Source organism: Nematostella vectensis, chromosome 4, assembly GCF_932526225.1.
Source record: "Nematostella vectensis chromosome 4, jaNemVect1.1, whole genome shotgun sequence".
In the NCBI taxonomy this organism is placed as follows: domain Eukaryota; kingdom Metazoa; phylum Cnidaria; class Anthozoa; order Actiniaria; family Edwardsiidae; genus Nematostella; species Nematostella vectensis.
Genome location: NC_064037.1, coordinates 1,065,747 through 1,088,487, shown reverse-complemented (window position 1 = coordinate 1,088,487; position 22,741 = coordinate 1,065,747). Strand labels below are relative to the sequence as shown.

Genomic DNA, 22,741 nt, shown 5'->3' with positions numbered 1-22,741 from the left:
CTTCTATTCTGGGTCTGCTGTTTAGCACTAAACAGCTACTGCGCATGTGCAGATCTGGTCTATCGTGCAAACTGATATTGTATCTATATTCCAATCAAAATAACCAATGAAATATAGAACTCAATATGTATATAAAATACAGCTATTCGAAAAATGTCCATTTCTGTATGAGTAAGATTCGTTCCACGTTCCAACTCCTTGGCCTAGTGTGTCATATAAAAGTAAGGCAATCATCTAAGCAGCAAGATGTATACTGAATGAGCCCATTCCTTGCTGTTCTTTGACACAAATATAGGTTTGTCCCAAAAACCTATTTGCCTTGCATGGCTGTTCAAGTGTTGCGGCATTTGCACTTGCACAATAGTGTGCATTCTTGGTGTGCTTTGATGCACTTGCACCTGGTGATGTAAACTTCCTTTCTGACAGTAAACCAGGGGAACTCAGCCACTTTGACCGACAGGAATTGGAACAACTCCTGCTTGTTGCGGGGATCACGCAAGAACTCCATCCACTTTGGAGGAATCTTGGTCCTCCCTTCCACCTTTCGTCTCAAGCCTGTTCCTCTCTTTTCTCTAGTCGCTTCTTTAAGACAGTTAGGGATGTAAGAATCCCAAACAATGTCCACTCGTCTGGATCTCAGATTACGTATATATGGGAGGAAGACATTTTCCGCATAGTCATCGAATGTCATCACTCCGGGCACGGGCAGAGAGTGGACAATTACAGCCCCATCACAGACTTTGCAGTCCACTTCTGTAGGGGGCTCTGGTTGGGAGGGCTGACTGAGGCACTTGAGAAGGTCGGACTTGGCCGTCGGAAGACGAAGACTTCCAAATTCTGACAGTGAAGGCGGGAATGGCTGAACCTCATGGCTAAAGAACTCTCTCAAGTCCGCATCACGGCTTTGCATAGCTATGTACAGTTGAGCAAACAGGGCGACATTATTCTGCAAAAGGAAGATGGTCTTGGACTGTTTAGACTTGTTGCGTGACGCCTGTTTCCGAAAAAGGGGAAGCTTGTTTTGCTTTAGGGATTTGCCAATTGCCACCGTTCTGTCCTTGATTACATCCTTGAGGAAGCTTGAATACTGGCTCTTACCAAGAGCATCAAGGTTGACTATAGTCTCGGCTACTTCATTATCCATACAGTCGCGGCTGTCCAGGGTAACGAGCTCAGGAAAGTTGTCAAGGAAGGGGTTCCCCATCTTTCGGATGACATCAATCAGATTGTTGACTTGGATCTTGAAGGTCTTCTGAGAGCTCAGTCCCGTCTCATGATTTGTCCGATCTCCTGTCTCGCTGTCTGTGTCGTCCAGGTACTGCCCTTAAAACTGTTGTAATAATCGTGTCGTTTCTGGGCCTGATAGCATCCAGCGCCTACATGAAAGAAAAATGTTTTCATCAGTATTGTAGCAAACTATAGATTACCTAATAATGAATGTGCGATTGGGGCAGCAAGAGAGCTTAGCAAGATTGCTCGAAAGCAAGACAATGCTAATTTTCCATCACTGGCAGTCATGTTTTGTGAGCTTCGCAAGACTCAACTTTTCACTGCGACCCCGAAGAAACAGCCGTGTCATTTATGAAAAATATCTATCTATTAGGCTATCTGTCTTCCTTACTATAATACACCATATCATTGATTATTCTTAAGCTCATGCTTATATTTATCAGCTCACTGTATCTAGTGTAAGTAATAAATCAGTTCATGTTAAGTTGCTAGATCAACTAATAAGTCATACCTGAAAGCTGTCGGATTCTCTGTGAGTCCAACTGCCCCGCCTGCACTCTTCACGATCTTGTTTTCCTGCTCATGGGCCTGGTCGAACGGCATTGCTGAAAAGTCGTTGTCAGTCCTTGACAAGACAAACTGGCCCTCGTCTTGAAACTTCTCGGTGATACTTTGTGGAAGGCTTTTCATGTCCCTGATGTGAATTGACGTCCATTTGGCGTAATTTACATGGTCCAACACGAAAAACAGCGGGACCAGCTCCTCCAAGGCTTCCACATACAAGACAAAATTTCGCTGACGTTGAGCACGCACCACTAGTAAGACTAGCATCTGGTAGTGTAGTATTGCATTCCAGAAGCGAAATGTTGGGCTTGACTTCATTGTTTGCTCCCATTCAGCCGTCGTTAACTGGTCGCCGCTGTGTGAAAACGCCTCGCTCTTTAGTTTCTGTTATGCCAGAACAGTAACTTGATGGGCGTGTCTAAAATGATAGCCGAAAATACAGTCAATTTTAAATAAAAGAAGTACTTTGAATAAAACACATCAAGTGATATAGTAAGTAGAGCTTAACAAATACAAATTTGTCCACATACCTGGTCCTTTAGATAAGTCACCCTTAAGAAGGAATCGGCTTCACCCGATGAGGCTACGTTTGATTCTGTAAGGGCAACAGTCCATCCAGATCCATCAGCAGGTCACCAACAACTTGGTGACTTGGGCTTCTGGGAAACTTTCTAGAAGAGAATTTTTAAGTCTCGTTTTATTTATTTTTTTGTCCACACCCAAAGTCTGGAGGCGACTAGTGTACAACGAATGCAGTTCACTTAACCTAATGATTTGCCATCAGCAGTAGCTGAATCTTTGATATATTCCGTGAGCTCAACATAGGCCTGCGATTCTTTTATTTTCTCATCTTCTCTCTCTAAGTTCTCTACTCTGTTCCTTGTAACATGACTTCTATAACGGTTGCGTAGATCGGTCATACAGTCAAAATGGTAGATCGCATCTGCTGCCATAAGATCTTCTGCTCCAGAAATCCTGGGCAAGATTGTATGATCTTGCAATTCGGTAACCATGTGGCGGATTTTATTATTTGTGGGATACGTTGACACTTCGTGGATATGTTTTCCTCCAGCCTGGCCACAAAGGACTTATGCCAAACTGCTGCTTTCTCAACAAGCTCCTCTGTCTGTGTGTCGGTAGGCAAATATACTACTGATGGAAGCGCATCTAATCTAGAAAACTCCGATACGTTTCTTAGAAAAGAGCCGTAAATAGCGGATATCTCATATAGTGAAGAACCAAGGGATCTTAGCGGGCATTTAAGTTCTTCAGTTGTATCTTTTTGGCAAACGATACAGCGGCTCCAGGAGAATGCCATTTATGTGCCTGAAAGATAAGAAACCATCGAAGCCACACGATCAACATTTCTAGTATTTACTCTAATTAACACATCAATTTCGACGAAAAACTGATCTGGATGACTTTAGCTGACCTTAACAAGATACCAGTGGTGTAAAATTGATCAATTATTGGTAAAAGCAACGAGAAAATCGTCAATACTTACAGATATCGGAGATGTGACTCCTGGAAGCCGCCATTTTTAATTCCAATGGCCGTGTGGGACTGGCACTAGCAATTTTCAGCAATGCTTAAAATAATCTTTCGCTTTTGCTTTTAAGAATATTTTTCGATGAAAAATATTGAGATTAACATGGAAAGCATACTTATTCGCATATATCGCCATTCATTTTTATTTCAGGCCTCATAAATTAATATTCAAAATATGCATAGGGAGCCCAACTAATGATTTATTCGAAAATTAATTCTCATTAATTTGCTACAAAGGAATTTTTGGGAAGGGCACCCCTTCTAATTTTGTTAGTACTACCATAAGCTATAACTGTACCAAGTTTGGTGCTTTTGTCAGTTCTGTAACGATCAAATGCTTAAGAGACCTGACTATACATACATACATATTGTAGGTGGTGATTGTCGTATTTCTAAAAGTTTCAAAGTTTTGATGTTACCCTTTTTATAGTTAAAATATCAATTTTGCACAACAATTCTCAATGAAAGATACTGTACATGACAGGTGTACTATTTTGAAATCCAGGAGTACAAGCATAAAGTCCTATTAGCAGACTCTGCCATAGCACAATTTTTCACAACCAAATTATATGTGATAAGACACCAGCCTAAATAAATGCTTTTAAATTAAAAGCCATGATTTCTTAATAATTCAGAATAACACCTTTTTTAACATCATGCATTTTTCCTACTTACGTGTATACACCACTTTCCTACTAAAAGCAATCCCATACTGCTGGATCTCAGCTTTGACTTTTTCATGTCAAATAATGGTGCATTAGTACAATGATAAAAAATAAAAACAAGCATTCTCTAAAAGGCACCCATTTGTTAATATAAGTATTTATTGTCATTCTCGTGCTCAATTCAATTCATTCATCCATCATAATCCTGCGTAGTCTTCCTAGGGGAGTGGAGGGAGGTAAATATATCAGTTGCTATTGAATACAAAAATTTATTAATTTGATACCCCTAAAGGATAGCAGTATTAGAATAACCATTAAACACCCCCTGAGGGATAGTAGTTGGGTGAATTTTATACCCTAAAAGATGATTATCTACACCCTATCTACTTTTTGGAGAGTCAAACCCCAGTGGGTGGGTGTCATGGCAGAAATTAGTAATGTACCCAAGACACCAGGATTTACTTGGAAATGGATATAAAATAAAACTACTCCAAAGCTAGTTTGCATCCCCTATATCCTTAAATTTGCTACAAGTATTGCTAAAAAAGTGCATCCACGCAGGCATCGCTTTTAGGCAGTGCCTAAATCTATATATTAACATCAGCTCAGTTTCACTCACTATTCAGAGATTTGTTGTTAGGCGCGCTCGATTATCCGGGAACTTTAAAATTTAGGCGCGAGGGAGATAGCTAACCACAGGGTGTTTTGAACGATTACATATGTTGATTTTGCATTTTCCCTTACGCAAGCGCGGGAGCCCTGTGTCCGAACCGCGCGGGACTAGGGAGGGGGGTTGCTTCGTAATTTGTACAGTTCGGTTTTGTCCGCAACGAACTGCAACGAGTTTGCCGTTTTTTCTTCGTTTAGCATTAAAAATACAGTCCCTTAACAGTCGTCGTCGTCCATATCTAGTTGGTCCTTCCGAGCCGGATGTATTGAAGAATATTGGAGTAGCCAGAATGCCAGAAACCCGGTCGAATGTGGAGAATTGCCGAGCGAAGAGAAAAGTCGTCAGGTCCAATTGCACGAGGAACATAAACAAGATCAAAGAATTGCTCCCCGACAAGAAAAACAAGTCAAAAGTGAGGCAGTTCGCAAACAACCTTGATGAGGTAAGGGGTAAAGCAAGCGAATTAACTGCTGACCTAGAGGAGCTCGATCCGGAACACATAGAAGCGGACGGGGACTGGTTACAAGACCTAGAGGAAGCCGTAAGTGAGATTATGGGAGAAGTTGTAAATTATTTCAGTGAAGCCGCTAGTTCAGAGCCTGCTAACAGTAGCGATGTCATGGGAAATAGTAATAGAAGCGGTTTGAAGGGAGTTCAGGTCCCACTTTTCAAAGGAAATCGGGAAGACTGGCCATATTTTTGGGGTATTTTCAAGTCCCTTGTGCATGACAATAAAACGCTGAGTGAGCCTGTGAAGCTCGTACATTTGAACAACTCCCTCGCTGACAATGTCAAAATTGTGATTTCGGGTCTAACCGGGGGTCCTGGGGATTATGAGAAGTCTGTCAAGTTGTTAGAGGGAAGATTTGGGGACCCGAGGGATGTGATAGAGGCCCATTTAAACCGAATCACAGACTGGCCTGCTGTTAGGAGTGATGACCGCACGGGGTTTGTGGGGTTTGCAGACGCCTTGCAGGCCGCAGTGTTTGCGCTAGATAACCCTACATTTCAACATGAGCTAAAGAGTCTGCCACTTTGCACCCAGTTAGTTGCGGCAAGTAGAGAGGGGGCAGGTGCAAGAGGATCTAAAGGGGTTAGCTGAGTGGGCGCAGACACGGTCAAAGACACTGCGCATGCGCGAGCGCTATAATGAACAGCCCACAGCTAAAAGCGTGCCCGCAGCTAAAGGTGCGTCCCAGCAAAGGCGACACCAGAGGTACCAAACCATGCACGTTGGTGAGAAGCACCAACGAAAATGTGCCCTATGTGAAAAGGATCACTTAGAGTCAAAATGCCCAACCCTTTTACCAGCAACGGTAGACAAGCGCTGGGAGATGGTTAAGGAGAAAAGAGTCTGTTTTGGCTGTCTCAGGGGGGGACATCAGCGACGTTCGTGCAGTAGATCCCAGAAATGCGGGGTTGATGGTTGTGACAGAGGTCATCATTACCTTTTGCTTTCCTTTGCTCCCAAACAACCACCTAGAGAGCCCTTAACTGTCGAACTTCCTCCAGGGGATAAAGGGGTTCATTGCGGGAAAGCGCAAGACAGCACGCCAAGTGTCAATAAAGTCGCGCTCAAAACTGTTGCAGTACCATTTACCAGTGACTCTGGCCAAGTAGTTATGGGATTAGTACTTTTGGATTCAGGCAGCGAAACTACCCTTGTAAGAACTGGGTTTGCAAAGCAACTGGGGATATCAGGTCCTAGGCAAAACCTAACCGTTGACACAGTAGGGGGGGTTAGTACCACGGTCAAGTCAGAGCGCGTGCATCTACCATTTGCATCATCTGCGGTTAAAGGAACTGTGAGCGCGTGGACAATGAAAAGCATCTGTGCTCCTGTCAGTGCTATTGATTGGTCAGAGGTCAAGCGACGCTATGCGCATTTGTGTGATGTCCCAGTAGAGAACACGGGCAACGGGACGGTTGATGTTTTGTTAGGCCTCGACACAGCAGCCTTAATGGCCCCATTGGAAGTCAGGAGGGGTGGGGTCACAGAACCGTATGCTGAGAAGACACCGCTGGGGTGGGTTATCGCGGGAAAGCGCATACTCCGCGCACAAGTGTCAGAAGCCGAAGACGACGCAAATCACAACCTGTTTTGGGAAGTAGACACGTTTGGCGTCCGCGTCGAGGAATCACCACCATACAGCCGCAGCGAACAGAGAGCCTTGGATGCCTTGGATAAGTCATGCCGACTAGTGGATTCAGGTTACGAGTTAGCGCTCTTGTGGAAACCTGACCGACCTCCATTACCTAATAACTACGCCACAGCCTTGAGTCGCCTAGAGTCAGTGGAGCGTCGCCTGCAGAAAGACCCGGAGCTGGCGCAAGGGTATAAGAAAGCGATCAGCGCGTACGTCGAGAAGGGGTTTGCCCGCAAGCTCTCAGATGAGGAACGGGTGGAGGATACAGAGCAATGGCTGCTACCCCATCACCCGGTGTTGTCGCCACACAAGCCTCTTCCAAGAGTCGTGTTTGATTCAGCCGCAGTGCACGATGGGATCTGTCTCAACGACTGTCTAGAAGCAGGGCCTAGTCTACATAACGATCTACCAGGCGTTTTGATGCGTTTCCGTGAACGACCTGTAGCGCTCGCGGGTGATGTATCAGACATGTTTTGTCATGTGCGCTTGCGTACAGAGGACCGCAAGTACCACCGCTATCTTTGGCGAGATCTAGAGACGGACAAGCCGCCCGATGTTAATGAGATGAATTGCCTCGTGTTCGGAGATAAGTCGTCGCCATGTGAAGCGAACTTTGCCGTCCAGCGTACGGCTGAAGACAACAAGGAGCAATGGCCAGATGCCGCCGCCGTAGTCAAGCGCGACATATTCGTTGATGACTTATACACGTCCTGTGAGGATGTCGGAGAAGCTGTAAAGCTGCGCGAGGATGTTACCGCACTTATGGCTGAAGGGGGATTTCCCATGCGTAAGTGGATGTCGTCGTCTGCCGAGGTGTTAGCTACCGTACCAGAGACAGAGCGAGCCGTCCGTAACGAGGCCCTAGAGATGGGGGAGCTGCCGCAAGGTCGAGCGCTTGGGGTGCGATGGGATCCTCAGTCAGACACCCTCGGCTTTGCATTTGCACACGTCGAAAGACCCCCCGCAGAAGAAACAAAACGGGGTGTCCTCAAGAAACTAGCGGGATTGTATGACCCGTTAGGATGGGCAAGTCCATACGTGGTTCGCGCCAAAGTCATGTTGCAGCGTACATGGTCACGTGGCATAGACTGGGATGAGTTACTACCGTCAGATCTGCGCTTAGAGTGGAGTAAGTGGGAGGCGGAGATGGTTGCCCTAAAGTCCTTTGTTGTCCCACGCTACATTTACCGTCAGCCCAGTAAGTTAAGGAAGAAGCAGTTAGTAGTGTTTTGCGATGCGTCTGAGGAAGCATGCGCCGCAGTCGCCTACGTGCGCGCAACGTCGACAGTCGGGGAAGTCACGTGTCATCTAGTCATCGCAAAAACGCGCCTCATGCCGTTGAAGCCGATCTCAACCCCGAGAGGGGAGCTAATGGCGTGTCAGCTAGCCGTACGACTCGCCAAGGCCGCTTGTGTACAGCTCAGTTTGAGTATGCAAGAGGTGATCTACCTTTCGGACTCCACTACCGCACTGTGGTGGATTCGTGGCGAGCCGAGGAATTTCAAGCCGTTTGTCGCCAACCGTGTAGCTGAGATCTTGACAGAGAGTGACCCCATCCAGTGGCACCACGTACGAACGGAGATGAACATCACCGATCTGGCAACATGAGGAGCCTCCGCAGGCGACATACAAGCCCACACAACTTGGATTGAAGGACCGGAGTTCCTGAGGTTACCAGTGCACGCTTGGCCGATAAATGACGTTCAAACCACTGCACCGCCGTCGGAAAAGTCTGAGATGCGAAAGAAGGTCCTGAGAGTGCAGCAAGAAGCAGACGCCCCTTTGATCGACCCTGCTGCGTTTTCCAGTTGGTTAAAGCTGCGCCGAGTTACGGCCTGGATCCTGCGTTTCCTGTATAACTTGCGCAACCGAGATAAGCCCAAGTCGGGAGCACTAAGCATTGAAGAGTTGAAGACAGAGGAGCTGTACTGGATCAAGTGGGCACAGAGAGACAGGTTCGCCAGAGAAATTGAGTCGTTGGAGAAGGGACAGCCAGTTCCTCGAGCAAGTCGCATTGCAAACCTCGACCCACAGCTTGTAGATGGAGTTCTCCGCGTCGGAGGGAGGATAGACCGGGCCGACATACCATGGGAAACGAAGCACCCGATAATCCTCGACCACGGACAGGACGTCACACGCCTGATAGTCGCCGAGTACCATCAGAAGCTTCGCCATGTTGGAGTGGAGCATGTCTTCAACCACCTACGCGAGAGATTCTGGATACTGCGTGGGCGGGCAGAAGTGAAGGAGTGCACCATTAAGTGCCCACTGTGCCATCGCCGTCGCGTCCAGCCGATGACCCAGAAGATGAGTGACCTTCCAGCCGTTCGTCTTGCTGGTGTCAGCACGCCGTTCAAGCATGTAGGCTTAGACTACGCGGGGCCGTTTCAAGTTCGTGTTGGTCGAAATCGCGTGGAGAAGCGTTACGTGTGCCTATTTACGTGCCAGCACATGCGCGCCGTGCATCTAGAGACCGCGCATAGCCTCGATACAGATTCCTTTATTATGGCTTTGCTTCGCTTTCGCGCCCGCCGAGGTAATCCTGTCAGGATTGTGAGTGACAATGGCTCGAACTTTGTAGGAGCTGAGCGAGAGTTGAGGGATGCACTCCAGGAGTTGAGTCAAGAACGAATCGCAGATGAGCTCAGTGTGCACGGTGTCAAGTGGGACTTCAATCCGCCTGATGGGCCTTGGTTCGGTGGAGCCTGGGAAGCGTTGGTGAAGTCTACCAAGCGCACGATGAGAGTGATGTTAGGAAACGTCCTTACAGTAGATGAAGTCTTCCGCACTGTTCTCGCCGATGCAGAGTCTATACTGAACTCGCGTCCACTGGTGTACGGGGGAAGTGTGTCATCTCCTACTGATGTGAGTGTGCTAACGCCAAACCACTTCCTTCATGGATGTGCGAGTACAAATTCCGCGCCCGGTGAATTCAGCAAGAGAGATATGTCACTTCGTCGTCGATGGCACCATAGTCAGTACTTGGCCGATCAGTTTTGGCGCCGGTGGAGAAGAGAGTACGTGCCACACCTGGTCCAGCGCAGCAAGTGGCGTGCGATACAGCGCAATCTTCGCCGCGGCGACCTTGTGTTGATCGTGGAGAGAGATGTACCCAGAGGCAAGTGGCGCTTGGGACGAGTTCTGGCACCGATTGCTAGTCCTGATGGTCTTGTGCGATCAGCGGAAGTCGCAACTACGAAAGGAACATTGATCCGACCTGTTGGGAAGCTAGCGCTCCTGGAAGCAAGCCAGGAACAGTGACACTGTTATGACCGAACAGCTAAGACGATAGTTACGTTATTGTTATTGATATTGAACTGTGTTTAGATAGTGACGTTTCACCCCGGATCACGTCACGGGTGGGGGTGTTTTGAACGATTACATATGTTGATTTTGCATTTTCCCTTATGCAAGCGCGGGAGCCCTGTGTCCGAACCGCGCGAGACTAGGGAGGGGGGCTGCTTCGTAATTTGTACAGTTCGGTTTTGTCCGCCACGAACTGCAACGAGTTTGCCGTTTTTTCTTCGTTTAGCATTAAAAATACAGTCCCTTAACAGTCGTCGTCGTCCATATCACAGGGAGCCCGCGATTGCATACCTGTCAACTCTCCCGCATTAGGCGGGAGTCTCAAGATTACCTGTACATTACTTGACCCAAGTTTGGTTGATGTGCAACAAATCGCTGGCGAGATATTCGTATTATTCCCATGGTCACGTTATTGCTTAGTTATAAAAGAGAATCTGAGTATTCAATATTTTTAACGCGTCACATGAGCCGTAGAAATTGAATGAAGTAGAGAAAGCAAAACGGTGGAATCACCCGACCTGCATTTTGTACTCAACCTGCATTATCCAACCTGCATCCAACCTCCGACCTGCATCCAACCTCCGACCTGCAACCAGCATTTTGTACTCTCCGGCTTCTTATAGTGCTTTGTGGTGTTTTTGTTTCAGAATTTGGGGTCTAATTCTATAATAACAAGAGACCACTATATAAGAGAACGAATCCCCGTGGCCCATGATAACGTCTATGAAAGCTATTTTTAGATTGCGCGAGCTCCTCAATCATAGCATCCAATGGTTCGTCGCGCCATATTTGGTTATGGGCACCTCGCGAGCTATAGTACATTTTCCCAATTTTTTTCCCTCTGCACTTCTTGACTTCGTTCGCTACCTGTTTTTATCCTTTTAGCTGCTTCTCATAGCTCATGATTACAATGCTACTTGTAGGATGGTGTCCTGGTATCTGTTAAGTTATCTAAATGTTATATAAATATTGAACGGGAAGACGTCGGGGAAACAGCGAGTTTGGAGTTCATTCAAGATGCATCAGGCTGACTCCTAAAAAGTTCTTTTTCTCTTCAATACGGTGAGATGAAAAACTTAGGCATTCTCAGTCTATGTTATGTATTTTAATACAAGAAGGCCTTTATTTTTCTTTGATTTACAATATTTTTAGATGATGAATGAACTTCAATTCTTCACGCAAATGTTCAGAAATCATGTCACTCAAGAAACCCTTGTCACCGGAATAAGATTTACTTCATTATGGAGACTTGAAATCTTTTATTTGTGAAATACCTGCCTTAATGACCACAATATCGGTGTGAATATAATGGTATTGAGTTCTGGATGTATCTTTTTCATTAAAAGGGAATTGGAAGAGAATTGTGTGTTGTAAACACAGATTTATGATTGATTGTTGTTATACTTATAAATCCCCGAGCCTAAAATCACGCACTCTATGCATTTCAATGTCCGAGAAACGGTTGATTGGATCCAGCGTACTCTATGGAAAATCATTTTCACAGCGTTTGTAAAAAAGGATGGTTTTCGGTCAAAAAGATTTCCATAACAGCCTCTGCCGGCTCACATCGCTCAAGATGTGATCGCGCGTTTGACTCGTGTTGCTAGGAAACGTGAGCGCTAACCAATCAGAGGCGTATCTAAAAATAACTGCTTGTTCTAAATATAGTTTTTACGGACGTCATCATTGGAACACACCCTAATACGGGGGATTCGTTCTCTTACATCATGGTCTCTTGATAATAACCAATGCCTCCTTTCACGTACACAAGAAGTATAAGACACAGGCCTCCCAGGCTCTGAGCTAGTACGGGTGAAAAGCTGTATGATTGTATGATGTATGATTGTGTATTAGGCTGTCCACCCTCATCCTATGCGCATGAATGGTTACATTGGGCTACCTGTGTGTGAAGTAAGCCATTTAGCGAAATGGCAAGGAATTCAATATTGCTCATCAAGTTAGGGAAGCGTCATTATTTATCGGGGGGAAGGCTGCTTTTTCTGGTTGAAAAATTTTGACCTCCCCGCCCCCCATTTAAAGCCCAAAAATTGTGACCCTCCCCCAAAAAGGCGACCAAAAACTAAGCCCCTCCCCAGAACAAAAAGAAGCTAAAGGACTGTGCAATAATTATAAGGAGGGGGGGGGCTGTAAAACAAGAGGGGGGGCACTAAGTTTAAATGTTGCCGAGATAGCCGGGGGGTCAGCCTTAAACATAAAAGGGGGAGGGGCTTACTTTTAATGACATGTTCGTTTTGTATCAAGATTTATCAAAATTTGCGAAAATTGTTAGAAATGTCATCTTTTCCTTTAAACACAAAATCGATGCAAACTTAAGAACCTCTTTGCAGTAGTCTAACTAAGGACCGCTCTGTTCATAAATCTCTATATCTCTCAACCCTTAGCGACAAAATGAGCTATTTGTTTGTCTTGATGTCTCCTGAGCTCAACCTCAGAAAGACTCCCGTGTAAGCACTCATATTCTAGCGGCCACACCGACAAAAAAAACGACAAAAGTAAGATTTGTCAATCATAGGGAGGTATCTCCCCTATAAAAAAAAGAAGAAAATGAGAATGCCCAGATTGTTTTTTACCTCTGTATTTTTTAGGGTGCTATTATAGCCATCGCTCATAGCTCACAAAAGAGTGTTAACATGTCAATCGGTGTTTTTAGATCACTAGAGTCAGTTTTAAATAAATGTTTTTATTACAAATAATTTACGTTTGTTTGAGGTATCTTTTAGGGGGTAAATTTATGAGTAACCACGCCCACTTAGTATCTTTTAGGGTTAAAATGTAACCAGACCTCGCCCACTTTAGTATCTTTTAGGGTTGTTTTCAAGAAATCCCGAGGATAATCCCCGTCTGTTTCATATCAGAGTACACCCCCCCCCCCAGGAACACCATTTCACGCAAGGTAGTGACAAAGCTATAGCAGGTAATGTATATTTCCTCGGAGCAGGAAATATTGAGAAAACGGGACATGCCTAGAGGAGACCCCCCACTGAATTATTATGTGTTTGAGGGGGGGGGGGGGGACTAAGCAGACAGGCCATGCAAGGGGCGGCAGAAATGGCCTTTAAACATCATCAAGTCAGGAGCAGGTGTCAGGTGTTGACTTCAAGCTCATATTCAAAGGGTATGTGGTATTCCCATAGTATTGTATAGTATTGTATAAGGGACCCCCAAAATATCCTATTTAGGTTGAATATTTTGTTAATCAAACCAATTTTAGTATCTATTTTCTTGAAAAGCATAATGTGAGTTTTTAGGGGGAGTATCCCAATGTCCTCTATGCCCCTGCTTGCAGTAATTTTGAAATAAGACTACACTATGAGTGTGCTCCATCTCTAGGGCTAGGACCAGTAATTTTGAAATAAGACTACACTATGAGCGTGCTCCATCTCTAGGGCTAGGACCAGTAATTTTGAAATAAGACTACACTATGAGTGTGCTCCATCTCTAGGGCTAAGACCAGTAATTTTGAAATAAGACTACACTATGAGTGTGCTCCATCTCTAGGGCTAAGACCAGTAATTTTGAAATAAGACTACACTATGAGCGTGCTCCATCTCTAGGGCTAAGACTAGCGTGACGTGCAGCATGCTTTCTCAATTGTGTCATTAATGTGGTCTGGTTTCTCTTGAATTGTTTATCATTGCTCAAGTCAATAGAGGGCAGTGGTGCGAGAATTTTTCTCACTTTCTCTTTTTCTCTGGCAAACTCAAGAGGCCATTCAAATATCAATGGGACTATTGGCTTTGATAGCAACTCAGCCAAATCCAAATCCTTCAAACAATTGTCTGAACATATGTACTTGCGGGTTATACAGCACAAAATGGCAACTGAAGACTTCATACTTCTCTTAATTTGTGTTTGAAGAGTCCCAGTATCATTGTTTCCATGAAGTGAAGTGTTCGGAAGTGGTTGCTTAGAAACACCACTGACATCTGTCCAACACTCAAACCCTTGGTTTTCCAAGAAATGTGCTAGTCGCTGGACTTTGGTCTGGACATCCCAGTGGTAGCTAAGAAAGACCCTAGGCTGTGTTGAAATATCTTCATTATCGGGAATGCTTGGAGCTGAAAGAAATTAATGCAGATGGTCAGATAAAAAAGAGAAATACTACAAAACTTTACTTTTTAAATTAACTTACCAACATTATCAGCAAGTACTTTTAATGGCTTGATGCTATCCACCATATGATCCAGGAACTCTTGCTCTAGAATAACTGCAGGCATGCTCCTCAGAGGCTTCAATTGGTAACGCAGGACATCCATACAGTCATGATATGAGCAGCTCTCAAAGTCAATGGCTGGGCAATCTCCTAATATGGCCTGAACACTTGGCCTCATAGCACCCCAGGAATTCTTTGCCATAGCAACAATAAATGGCTTATTCAGCCAATCAGCAAACAACAACTCACTGTAGACGAATACTGATGTTGCTGATGCTTCAGACATCAAGACAACCACAGAACTTGAAGCTCCCAAGTCTGGTCCATTGAGCTTAAGGAAGTCTTCTTTGGACTGGCCAAGCCGCTTGTGCATGGCAACCTAGAAAGCAAAGTAGCAGATGAAGTATCAATCAAGTAGGGATTTCGGGGAGGTCTATTACAATAGATGTCCTGAACCAAAATCATCACAGGTGCCTCTCTGAATTGCACATCAGCAACCATATGATCTCAAAATAGAAAAAGGGAGGAATCACAGACCCTATAAACAAATGTCAATTCTGTCCTGAGATTGTGAAGGACCAGCTCCACTTTGTTGTGCATTGCAGTGAATATTTGCAGTAAATAACAGAGGTGATATTTGACCCTCTGAAGAAAATAGCAAAGGTTGAAATACTGCATCACCGCATGTTTTGTGCTCTTTTACTGAATATCGTACAAAAAAGAGCCAATACCGCAAAACCCAACGCCCCCCACCCATTGAGAGTAATATTATTTATCCATGTAATGGATAAATAATGGAGGAAATAAATGAATAAATATAATGTCCATTAAGACCCATTTTAATGTTCCCAGTACTATTTGTTAGGTAACCATAGCCATCAGATAAATTATTGTTAGAGAATATCAAAGTTTAGTCACTTTTCAAGCTGCTTGTCCTGGAGGATATTTTAATAAAAGCTTAAAAGCTTTTATGCTGCTAGCTAGTATCCTCCACGAAACAATAGATTCTGCTAAGTTATTCAAATCCACGCATCTGAATCAATGGCTCTTCATTTCATACACAATGACAATACTGCTACGCTTTTCACTACCGTGTAGTATCCCATTTAAATAAATATACATTACTTTGAAAAACTTGAGCAACTTTGTATGTTTACTGACTAATTTCACTTGTAATGTATTCTTGGATTTTTCCGTAATAATTGAAAATCAAAATACACACAATATATCATTTCCTATTTGTTCAAAGGAAATAACATTCATTAACAAAGCAAGCATCTTAATGCAAACCCATTAAAGATTATGTCCGTGTAAACCTGATAAAGATTATGATAAGGGGGCGTTGGGGTAAAATTATATATTGATTTAAATTAATTATACAATATACTTAAAAACCCCTTTTAAAAACTTTACCTTGGGGCATTTCCTCTTGATATCTTCTTTCAAATTGTTTGAGAATCTTGCATCGGTAGGATCATAAATGATATACACGGAGTCATCCTTTACTTTGCACTTCCGTATTTTCTCAAACCACAAATCCTTTTCTTGGGTTTCTAGGATACCCTTCAACTGCTGTTCCAGTTTGCGCTTAACAACTTTGCTGTCAACCATGAGATATCTTTCTAAATCGCACCCTTTCCAATCCAGAGACAACAACAGAAACCCATCAACCATGTTTTCCTCAAAACTTAAACAAAATCTTGGTGGGATCCTCAGCGAGTGGAGCCATTCTTGCACATCGTTGATGTTCCAAAAACAAACCCGTTTCTTAGCGAACGATTCACTCTCTTTATTAGACAAGGGGGGGCTTCGGCCGAATAGCGGCGCGTATTTCTCCATTTCCACACTAAAAGCTCCCACAATTTCTGAAGCTTTTTCGGCAGTACTTCTAAACGCCAAACATTCAGAATTGAAGTCAACGATGTTCTCCTCGAAGCCACGGAGATCGTGAGGAATAGAAGCGCAATCGTAATTGACACAGAACACCCGGACTTGCTTGTAATTTCCTTCCGAATCCTCGAGCTCTTCGTGTCTGCTGAGCAAAATTTTCGCTTCATGCTGACAGAGTCTACTTTGCAAATAAGACTTTGATAAAAACACAAGCACTGCACGACATTTCTCTGCGATTTCCAGGCGCTGTTGATAACAGAACGGACTATAGGGAACAGATACGGCATCATCTTTGTCGAACCACAGGTCGTTTGCGAATCCTATTTCGTCCGTTTTCAACTCCTTGACAGTATACGCTATTAGTCGTTTTTCCTCAAAACCTGCTTCCGGAGAATAAGACACAAATATTCCCCTTTTCTTCGCTTTTCGTGGAGTTATTGTTTTTATAGTAACGGCGTTGGTATCTTCGTTATCTGCCGTCTCTTCTAGGTGTTTTGATGGCTCATTCTGGCTTTCCAACTCCTGATCAACAGAATTCGTGTTCTCCCCAGACGTCTCCGGTAGTTTAACGTCCAAGTTGTTATTATTACTGTCATCTAGCTCTTGCCCATTCTTTGTATCGTCGATATGTCCTTCCTGCGAAGTTTCCAAGTCGTTGTTACGATCAACCTCGTGGGTAGCAACATCGTTTGTTATGCTGCTAGTTTTAAGGCTTTTTACACGGGGTGAATGTCCCTCAGTCCCGTTCTCATTATTCATCATATATACGGTACGTTATTCAATTTCTGAACGAGACTTTACAAAGTACATGGGTTAAAGAACTTATCTGCAATTTGAAAAGCGAACTATGGCGCTTTTCTTTCTTTTCTGAAGGCCCTAATGCGGTCCAGATTAGTACCAATTAGGCTAAGCCAATCAGAAGAAAGAAACTATTGTCAGAAAGCCAATCAAGTGCGAAAAGGTTTGACAGATTTCAAGAGGTGTTCCCTAGACAACTTGATTTGAGTCTCTAGATAAAGCGCTACCCCTAGGGGTGTAAAGAAAATAAATGAATGAATTAATAATACACAGAGCTATTATCTCCTTTGCCATATTTTCTTATTTTCCTTTTCCTGTTTTGATGGTGGCTTCCTTCCCCACTTGTCTCCCCTCTTACTTCCCCTCCAATCTGCTTCTTTCCCCTCTTACTTCCCCTCCAATCTGCTTCTTTCCCCTCTTTCTTCCCCTCCAATCTGCTTCTTCCCCATCTTTCTTCCCCTCCAATCTGCTTCTTCCCCCTCTTACTTCCCCTCCAATCTGCTTCTTTCCCCTCTTACTTCCCCTCCAATCTGCTTCTTTCCCCTCTTACTTCCCCTCCAATCTGCTTCTTCCCCCTCTTACTTCCCCTCCAATCTGCTTCTTTCCCCTCTTTCTTCCCCTCCAATCTGCTTCTTCCCCATCTTTCTTCCCCTCCAATCTGCTTCTTCCCCCTCTTACTTCCCCTCCAATCTGCTTCTTCCCCCTCTTACTTCCCCTCCAATCTGCTTCTTTCCCCTCTTACTTCCCCTCCAATCTGCTTCTTCCCCCTCTTACTTCCCCTCCAATCTGCTTCTTTCCCCTCTTTCTTCCCCTCCAATCTGCTTCTTTCCCATCTTTCTTCCCCTCCAATCTGCTTCTTCCCCCTCTTACTTCCCCTCCAATCTGCTTCTTTCCCCTCTTTCTTCCCCTCCAATCTGCTTCTTCCCCCTCTTTCTTCCCCTCCAATCTGCTTCTTCCCCCTCTTACTTCCCCTCCAATCTGCTTCTTTCCCCTCTTTCTTCCCCTCCAATCTGCTTCTTCCCCCTCTTACTTCCCCTCCAATCTGCTTCTTCCCCCTCTTTCTTCCCCTCCAATCTGCTTCTTTTCCCTCTTTCTTCCCCTCCAATCTGCTTCTTCCCCCTCTTTCTTCCCCTCCAATCTGCTTTTTTCCCCTCTTTCTTCCCCTCCAATCTGCTTCTTCCCCTCCAATCTGCTTCTTCCCCCTCTTTCTTCCCCTCCAATCTGCTTCTTCCCCCTCTTTCTTCCCCTCCAATCTGCTTTTTTCCCCTCTTACTTCCCCTCCAATCTGCTTCTTCCCCCTCTTTCTTCCCCTCCAATCTGCTTTTTTCCCCTCTTACTTCCCCTCCAATCTGCTTCTTTCCCATCTTTCTTCCCCTCCAATCTGCTTCTTCCCCCTCTTTCTTCCCCTCCAATCTGCTTCTTTCCCCTCTTTCTTCCCCTCCAATCTGCTTCTTCCCCCTCTTACTTCCCCTCTAATCTGCTTCTTTCCCCTCTTTCTTCCCCTCCAATCTGCTTCTTTCCCCTCTTTCTTCCCCTCCAATCTGCTTCTTTCCCCTCTTTCTTCCCCTCCAATCTGCTTCTTTCCCCTCTTTCTTCCCCTCCAATCTGCCAATCTGCTTCTTTCCCCTCTTTCTTCCCCTCCAATCTGCTTCTTTCCCCTCTTGTTTCCTCGGAAATGTTTTGTTTTCGAATATTGGGAATTCTGTGGCGCGCGTGAAGGCCAAGGTGCGCTGGGGCGAGGGAATTCACAATATTCGAAAACAAAACATTTTCGAATGAGCCCGAATGAGAGCCGGCTCGCAGGATACGCTTGCATCTTCTCCATGCGGCCGTCGCTACAGCTGCTACAGGCTCTCCCAAAACTCGCACCAACGCCGAAAAAATGCAATAAAGCTCTAGAGCCTCGTCAACATGTGCCCAGGCTAGGGCCACGCCATGAGCACTGGCGAGCAGCAAAAAACAGTACTGCGAGCAATAGGAAACTTTTTTCTTGGGATTGCAAGCAATGTGTAATCGGCATGTGATTATTACCTGTTGCACGGGCAATCCAAACCTATGAACCAGGGGCGTACGCAGGATTTTAACTAGTTGCAGTCATAGCATTCAGAAGCTAAATGAGGGGGGAATTCATATATTAGTTAACTTAGCAAATTAACTCACTAGTACTAGTAAATGAAATTGGGGGCGAGAAAGTTTAGTGGTATTATTTTGAAATTTTATAGAATATTAAAATTTTATAGATAAAAACATACTAGTAAACAAAATTTCGAGGCGAGAAAGCAATCTGACAACTCGCTCCGAGATTTGGGGCCGGTTCCTGAAAAGCCGATTTGCGCTAACCCAGGGTTAAATTAACCCTAACCCACGATTAAATTTTTACCCCCAGATTAGTTCCGTTCACGAAACGCTGGTTAGCGCTAACTCTGGGTCAGTTTGGAGGTAAAATCTAACCCTGCTCGCGAGGTGGGTTAACTCGCTAACCCACTGTTTAGTTGGCGTAACACAGGCCTCCCAAACTTTGAAGTAGAACTAAAGCTTCATAAAATAAATTTGTCGACAAAAAAGACGTTACACAATGTAGGGATCAAATATCCTAACATTCCGCTTTATTATGTGACCCTCGTTGCGATGCCGACTTGAAAATTGTGCTGGGACAGACAGAAAGTTACATGAAATTTATACTTGAAATGAATCTGTCTCGCTAGTGTCACGCACCAACTCGAATCCTGCAAATGACACTTTTTTGGCCATGAAATGGAGGTAATTACAGGTGATGTAGAGGTGTTTTGGGGCTTTTCTGTGAAAATAAAATCACCAAAGGTAAATTTAAGTTGCTTTCTGTTGATATACTGGGTACCCTGTGTGAATTTTACTCCTCAAACCACTTTTTCACTCGTTTAATCCAGGGTTAGTAATTCGGGGGATTACTTGGCTTTCGGGAACGGTGAGTTATCCGTCGGTTAGCTAACCTACGATTAGCGAATTTTAACCCGGGATTAGGCGCTGATCGAGGGTTAAGTTAATCGGCCTTTCAGGAACCGGCCCTTGGTTTACTAGTATAATAATAACTCTACTATTAAATAAAATTACGGGGCGTAAAGCAAAAACGACAACACGCCCCGAGATTTGGTTTATTAGTACCAAGAAATTATAATACCGAGAAATTACGGGGCGTAAAGCAAAAACGACAACTCGCCCCGAGAGTTGGTTTACTAGTAGTAAGTAATTATAATACCGATAAATTACGGGGCGTAAAGCAAAAACGACAACTCGCCCCGAGATTTGGTTTACTAGAAGTAAGTAATTATAATACCGATAAATTACGGGGCGTAAAGCAAAAGCGACAACTCGCCCCGAGATTTGGTTTACTAGTAGTAAGTAATTATAATACCGATAAATTACGGGGCGTAAAAGCAAAAACGACAACTCTCCCCGAGATTTGGTTTATTAGTACCAAGAAATTATAATACCGATAATTTACGGGGCGTAAAGCAAAAACGACAACTCGCCTCGAGATTTGGTTTATTAGTACCAAGAAATCACGGGGCGTAAAGCAAAAATGACAACTCGCCCCGAGATTTGGTTTACTAGTACCGGGAAATTACGGGGTGTAAAGCAAAAAAGACAACACGCCAAGATTTGGTTTATTCACGGGAATTAGGATACTTTGTCAGCGATTTCTTTGTAAAATAAACAAAAATGATTCAATTTATGTTGAATATCGAACTAAGCGAACTAGGCGGGAAAAGTAAATCCCGCCCATATAACGAAAGATGTTATATAACTGCCAAATGAATTTTAATTTTTACCCGGAACAACAGAAAATTCTGCAAGTTATCGGCAGAGGGCAAAGTGTTTTTATTAATGGCGAAGTGGAGAAGGGGGGGATAAAGCAAATCAAATTATAAGCTCCTGTCATTTAACTTTTCCTGTATGAAGAAGCAGGCCCGTACCCAGGATTTTTCTTGGGGAGGGGGAGGGGGGTGCTAGATCGGAAAAAGTGGACCTAATTTTTCGAGTTGGTGGGGTGGATAAAAGTCTAACCACCTCCGAAAGAACAAAAAGGGACTTTTTTTATGCCTTTGCAGTATCTCCACGGGACGTTTATTGTCGGATTTGGCTAAAACCAGAGTGATCTAGCTTATGATTTTGAGTTTTATCTTCAAATAGCACGTCTACTGAGAACCAAAAGTGGACTTTCGGCCGTTGTGGGGGGATGCGTTCGCACCCCCTGCACCCCCCTGGGTACGGTTCTGGGTACGTAAAACATTTTTAAAAGAAGCCCCGATCCCAGCACTTGTCGCATGCCTGGGTGTGTCGGCGGCGAGATAAGTTCAAAGAGAAGGTGAGCTCTCAGTCAATCATGTCTCATACCAACATCACATCATTGGCCGTAACTAGGCAGGTTTTCGACCAATGGGATCGAGCGTTGTTTCACTCCCTTCTCATTTTATATAGAACCTAAATACGAAGTTAGGTTCGGAGAGGGCTCGGGCCTAAAGAGGCTATGGTTACACAGTACCGTTCAAATGTTTCGAGTAAAAACAACGATCGCTAGGGTTTTTAGACAAGAGAAATAGAAATATAACAAGAGGAAACTAAAAAGGGTTTCGCTAACTCAGAAGGCAGGTGACCTTTCGGATTATAAGGTTAGAAATATTTTATTAGCTGAGTTCATTATTTAACATAAATTGAGGATTCATTTTTGTTTATTTTATAGAGAAATCGCTGACAAAGTATCCTAATTCCCGTGAATAAACCAAACCTCGGGCCGTGTTGTCGTTTTTGCTTTACGCCCCGTAATTTATCGGTATTATAATTACTTACTACTAGTAAACCAAATCTCGGGGCGAGTTGTCGTTTTTGCTTTACGCCCCGTAATTTATCGGTATTATAATTACTTACTACTAGTAAACCAAATCTCGGGGCTAGTCGTCGTTTTTGCTTTACGCCTCGTAATTTATAAGTATTATAATTACTTACTACTAGTAAACCAAATCTCGGGGCGTGTTGTCGTTTTTGCTTTACGCCCCGTAATTTCTCGGTATTATAATTACTTACTACTAGTAAAACAAATCTCGGGGCGTGTTGTCGTTTTTGCTTTACACCCCGTAATTTCTTGGTACTAGTAAACCAAATCTCGGGGCGAGTTGTCGTTTTTGCTTTACGTCCCGTAATTTATCGGTATTATGATTTCTTGGTACTAATAAACCAAATCTCGGGGCGAGTTGTCGTTTTTGCTTTACGCCCCGTAATTTCTCGGTATTATAATTACTTACTACTAGTAAACCAAATCTCGGGGCGAGTTGTCGTTTTTGCTTTACGCCCCGTAGTTTATCGGTATTATAATTAATTACTACTAGTAAACCAAATCTCGGGGCGAGTTGTCGTTTTTGCTTTACGCCCCGTAATTTCTCGGTATTATAATTACTTACTACTAGTAAACCAAATCTCGTGTGGCGAGTTGTCGCTTTTGCTTTACGCCCCGTAATTTCATTTAATAGTATAGTTATTATTATACTAGTAAACCAAATCTCGGGCGAGTTGTCAGATTGCTTTCTCGCCCCGAAATTTTGTTTACTAGTCTGTTTTTATCTATAAAATTTTAAAATTCTATAAAATTTCAAAATAATACCACTAAACTTTCTCGTCCCCAATTTCATTTACTAGTACTAGTAAGTTAATTTGCTAAGTTAACTAATATATGAATTCCCGAATGAGGGCGTGGCCCCTCATCCCGCATCCCCTT

The 22,741-nt window shown here is 44.0% G+C and overlaps 4 protein-coding genes across 4 annotated transcripts; 2 read left to right on the top strand and 2 right to left on the bottom strand.

Annotated features, from left to right (window-relative positions):
* Positions 1-331: 331 nt before the first annotated feature.
* LOC5501401 lies at positions 332-3,482 on the bottom strand. Its single transcript, XM_032369721.2, has 3 exons — positions 2,325-3,482; positions 1,742-2,178; positions 332-1,376 (listed from the first exon to the last, which is right to left on the bottom strand). Exon 3 carries the CDS (start codon positions 1,202-1,204, stop codon positions 332-334), a length of 873 nt encoding a protein of 290 aa, XP_032225612.2. The 5' UTR covers positions 1,205-1,376; positions 1,742-2,178; positions 2,325-3,482.
* Positions 3,483-5,810: 2,328 nt separating this feature from the next.
* Positions 5,811-8,432, top strand: LOC116611709. The gene is made up of 2 exons (XM_048726878.1): positions 5,811-8,019; positions 8,080-8,432. The coding sequence occupies exons 1-2, from the start codon at positions 5,811-5,813 to the stop codon at positions 8,430-8,432; spliced, it is 2,562 nt and encodes an 853-aa protein (XP_048582835.1).
* Positions 8,433-8,561: 129 nt separating this feature from the next.
* Positions 8,562-10,085, top strand: LOC116611710. Its single transcript, XM_032372193.2, has one exon. It carries the CDS (start codon positions 8,562-8,564, stop codon positions 10,083-10,085), a length of 1,524 nt encoding a protein of 507 aa, XP_032228084.2.
* Positions 10,086-12,710: 2,625 nt separating this feature from the next.
* On the bottom strand, positions 12,711-17,086 carry LOC5498615. Its single transcript, XM_001620253.3, has 3 exons — positions 15,718-17,086; positions 14,284-14,683; positions 12,711-14,209 (listed from the first exon to the last, which is right to left on the bottom strand). Exons 1-3 carry the CDS (start codon positions 16,954-16,956, stop codon positions 13,683-13,685), a joined length of 2,166 nt encoding a protein of 721 aa, XP_001620303.3. The 5' UTR covers positions 16,957-17,086; the 3' UTR covers positions 12,711-13,682.
* Positions 17,087-22,741: the final 5,655 nt, after the last annotated feature.

Coding starts and splice junctions, on each gene's coding strand:
- LOC116611709 (XM_048726878.1), top strand. CDS start 5,811: ATGCGCGAGCGCTATAATGAACAGCCCACAGCTAAAAGCGTGCCCGCA. Junction 8,020..8,079: donor ACGCTACATTTACCGTCAGC/CCAGTAAGTTAA, acceptor AGGAAGCATGCG/CCGCAGTCGCCTACGTGCGC.
- LOC5498615 (XM_001620253.3), bottom strand. CDS start 16,956: ATGATGAATAATGAGAACGGGACTGAGGGACATTCACCCCGTGTAAAA. Junction 14,684..15,717: donor TCAAGAGGAAATGCCCCAAG/GTAAAGTTTTTA, acceptor TTTGCTTTCTAG/GTTGCCATGCACAAGCGGCT. Junction 14,210..14,283: donor AGTACTTGCTGATAATGTTG/GTAAGTTAATTT, acceptor AATTTCTTTCAG/CTCCAAGCATTCCCGATAAT.
- LOC116611710 (XM_032372193.2), top strand. CDS start 8,562: ATGCGAAAGAAGGTCCTGAGAGTGCAGCAAGAAGCAGACGCCCCTTTG.
- LOC5501401 (XM_032369721.2), bottom strand. CDS start 1,204: ATGGGGAACCCCTTCCTTGACAACTTTCCTGAGCTCGTTACCCTGGAC.